This window comes from Notothenia coriiceps, unplaced genomic scaffold, assembly GCF_000735185.1.
Source record: "Notothenia coriiceps isolate Sejong01 unplaced genomic scaffold, NC01 NC01_scaffold00007094, whole genome shotgun sequence".
NCBI lineage: Eukaryota > Metazoa > Chordata > Actinopteri > Perciformes > Nototheniidae > Notothenia > Notothenia coriiceps.
The window spans coordinates 544-3,764 of record NW_011339795.1 but is presented as its reverse complement, the minus strand read 5'-3'; the positions used below and the strand labels follow the sequence as shown (position 1 = coordinate 3,764).

Sequence of the window (3,221 nt, the reverse complement as noted above, 5' to 3'; positions counted from 1 at the left end):
TAAACAAAAAACAATAATAAAATAAATGGATAACTATTAAATAATATAAGTCCGTATATTGCTCCATCAATGAGTATTTTATGTTGTAAACTAAATATAAAAATATTGTAAGCATGTACGCACCATAGACCATAATTAGGGCATTTGATCAAAAACCCAATAAAAAAACCTTAACTTTGAGATAAGGGAGCCCTGAAGCGCTAAAATGCTAACTCATTTTCAGGTAAAGAACTAATTCCTGCACACATCTCACCTTCAGACTGTGTGGGTGCATTGACTCCAAGAGGGTCCATTGTCTCTAGGCTGGTTTCCATAGCAACAGGAGAGTTGCACCTCAGAGGGTCTTTGGGGCTGCAAGAGAGGATTTTTTATTTACGAGTCACTCTTTGAGGTGCAAAGACGATCACAGACAAAGCGATGCGCCGTTCTCCTGAAGCGCTGCAGATCTGTGTGAACTTCCTACCTGACGGGGGTGAAGTTGGAGAAATCGGCCCAGCCTGTTTCAGCGTTGGAGGTGGCAGGAGGGGGGGAGCTCCATGAGGTCTCAGGGAGGTCTTCTGTGGAAGAGGAGGGGGAGGCCAAAGGAGAGGAGGCAGCAGGGTTGTTAGGGCTGGTGGCTGGAGCAGTGGATGTACCTGTGTCCATGGGGATGTCATCAAAGTTGGCCGTCCACACTGGCCCTATAAAATGTAATTTATAATATAATAATATAAATATAAGTCTGAAAATGTAAGTATTAACCCCAGCACTAGTTCTTCTTTCATTGATATGCAGCATATAGCCTTTCCATAACCCGCATCATCAGCACTGTGTGCAAAACCCTTAACTGAAATCTACATCCAGGTAAAATTTTGAGTTCTTTATAGTTATTGATATGCCATTGGGGTTGTTGTGTAGTAGTGTTGTGTTTACCAACCTGTGTCGACTTCCATTCTGTCGTCGGTGCTGGGGTTGGCAGCTTCGAACGGATCTCTCTTCACATCCTCCTCCTCTGAGTCTGTACTTTCCTCGCTGTCCGTGCTGCCCGAGCTCCTGAGGCAGACAGACGGAGCAGGAGTTATTTTTAATGGACAATCAACTTCATCTTCACGAGGGACTGTGGTTTGTACATGTGGAGCTGTGAGCTCTGTGTGGTAACAGCTAATTGCTGATGATTTGGTTTTCTGATTCAACGTCAGGCTGAGATCCTCACCGCGAGAATGCGTCACGCGAAGTTGACGCTCGAGTTGAAACATTTTTTAATCTCGCAGTTACATTTTTTTCTTCAATCGAATTCGCACCTATCGGCATCTTTGCATTGACTTTACATGTAATCACGGCGCGCCCAAAAATCACATCGTGTCCAGTGTGAACGCACCATTAGGGTTAAACAAGGTACACACAGTGAACGGTTGTTGGCATCTTTCAATGATCATAAGGGCCGATTGATTATAAAAAAAACTGAATTAGCCAATGACTAATGAATAATGTTAATATTCCAGGTACATTTAAAATAAAATGAATTGTTATTTTAGTAGAAGAATGATCTGAATGTGTTAAAATGTATCAACGTTTATTCTGGACGACATTACAAAGAGTGTGTGTGCGTTGCTGACCTGGGGCGTCTCTGTGCCTCTGGTGCAAAGGTGACATCTTTTTCATCCCAGATATCCTCCTCGTCTGAACCAGCGTCTTCAAACTGCTGGATTTTCTCCTTACAGCGTGCCTCAAACAAAGCTATATTTGCCTGGGGAAAACACACAGGAGCGACATATTTAGAAAAAATATGTCATATCAAAAGTTCACAAACTAGGGCTGGACCCTGCAGAACAAAAGTCACTCAGCCGAGAAGCATTAATGTGGATACCTCAGGTATCAGGAAAATCTATGGAAATAACTTATGGCATATAAGCATATATGCTTAGGTCTTGCATCAATGGTAGAGCTTTTGATAAAATCAGCCTATGCTTCACTCTTGGTTCAAATACAGGCTATGGCAATTTTAGTTTTAAAACAAATCCTTATATTTTATTCGTTAAGAATTTCACTTTGCATCATGTCGCTTTGTGGCATCTGCTTCTAAATGAATGTGAACAGGGAGATAAAAAGACATGCCATATGATAATATAACACATTTTCATTTGTTCCAATATCATGTTATGATCTACTCAGTGATTGACTACGTATGAATTCAAGATTAATAATCAAAGTACTTACACTTTCATTTGTATTCAGTGAAAAATTGATGTCTGATATTCTATCAAACGGAATACTGCAATGTTAAAGAGAACAGAGTTTAGTTTAGTTAGGGTCGTTAGGCATCCACATATATGGCAACACACAGGCAGTAGCACACAGCTTTAGCCCTTCATGATCATAGTAACATATACACTGCGCTTTTCATAGCCACTTTCGTTCTTTATATGCATGTTTTTTGTAAACTGGTCAAAGAAAAGAAAATATTTATTAACAGGTCATGGTAGAAAAAACTTTATTATTATTTTTTTTTCAGTAAAGCCATTTTTGACATTGCTTAGAAGATGGCAATGTTTCCCAACTGGCAAGTCTGTATCCAAAAAGGCTATTATTTGAAGGGAAGTCCAACATATGAGTAAATTGTTTATCATCTTAATCTGATAAGAAACATAGCCGCTCAAAGCTTAGCTTAGCACAAAACCTGGAAACAGAGGGACACTTCTAACTTAGCTCTCAACGGTGAATGATACACCTTCCAACATCCTGTCATACTTACTAAAAGGTGGATATAGATTAGAACAAAGATTTTCATTATACATTATCTTGCTGACAATTTGTTCTCTTTGAAATAAATAATTAAGACTTTTTGGTGTTAATCCTGGAATATAACGTTAAACGTAAAAAATTGAGAACGTGAACAATTTTTTGGAAGTAACCTCAGGTGCTGCGTCGCAGCATTCAGTCATTTGCTCACATTGGGTTCAACGCGTAATAGAGCGAGCAAGTCATTTCATTGGACGAGAGGCATACTATGAGAGCAGGGATGCGTTCAAATGTAGTCAGTAATTTGAGGAACTGTCGAAATGGCGAACGCAGATAAAGTTGAGCTCGAATATCCTCCAGCATCATTGAAGTCTCCGGTTTGGGAACATTTTGGTTTCGCAGTTACGTACAAGGATGACGGACAAAGACAGGTGGACAAAACCAAAGCTGTTTGTCGCCATTGTTAAACTAAAATTGGTTACGCGGCTGGCAATACATCAAAC

The 3,221-nt window shown here is 39.9% G+C and overlaps 1 protein-coding gene across 1 annotated transcript; it reads right to left on the bottom strand.

Annotated features, from left to right (window-relative positions):
* Nucleotides 1-200: 200 nt before the first annotated feature.
* On the bottom strand, nucleotides 201-2,378 carry LOC104943895 (serine/threonine-protein phosphatase 6 regulatory subunit 3-A-like). Its single transcript, XM_010769363.1, has 5 exons — nucleotides 2,197-2,378; nucleotides 1,596-1,726; nucleotides 917-1,032; nucleotides 464-680; nucleotides 201-351 (listed from the first exon to the last, which is right to left on the bottom strand). The coding sequence occupies exons 3-5, from the start codon at nucleotides 930-932 to the stop codon at nucleotides 201-203; spliced, it is 384 nt and encodes a 127-aa protein (XP_010767665.1). The 5' UTR covers nucleotides 933-1,032; nucleotides 1,596-1,726; nucleotides 2,197-2,378.
* Between the last annotated feature and the right edge of the window lie 843 nt (nucleotides 2,379-3,221).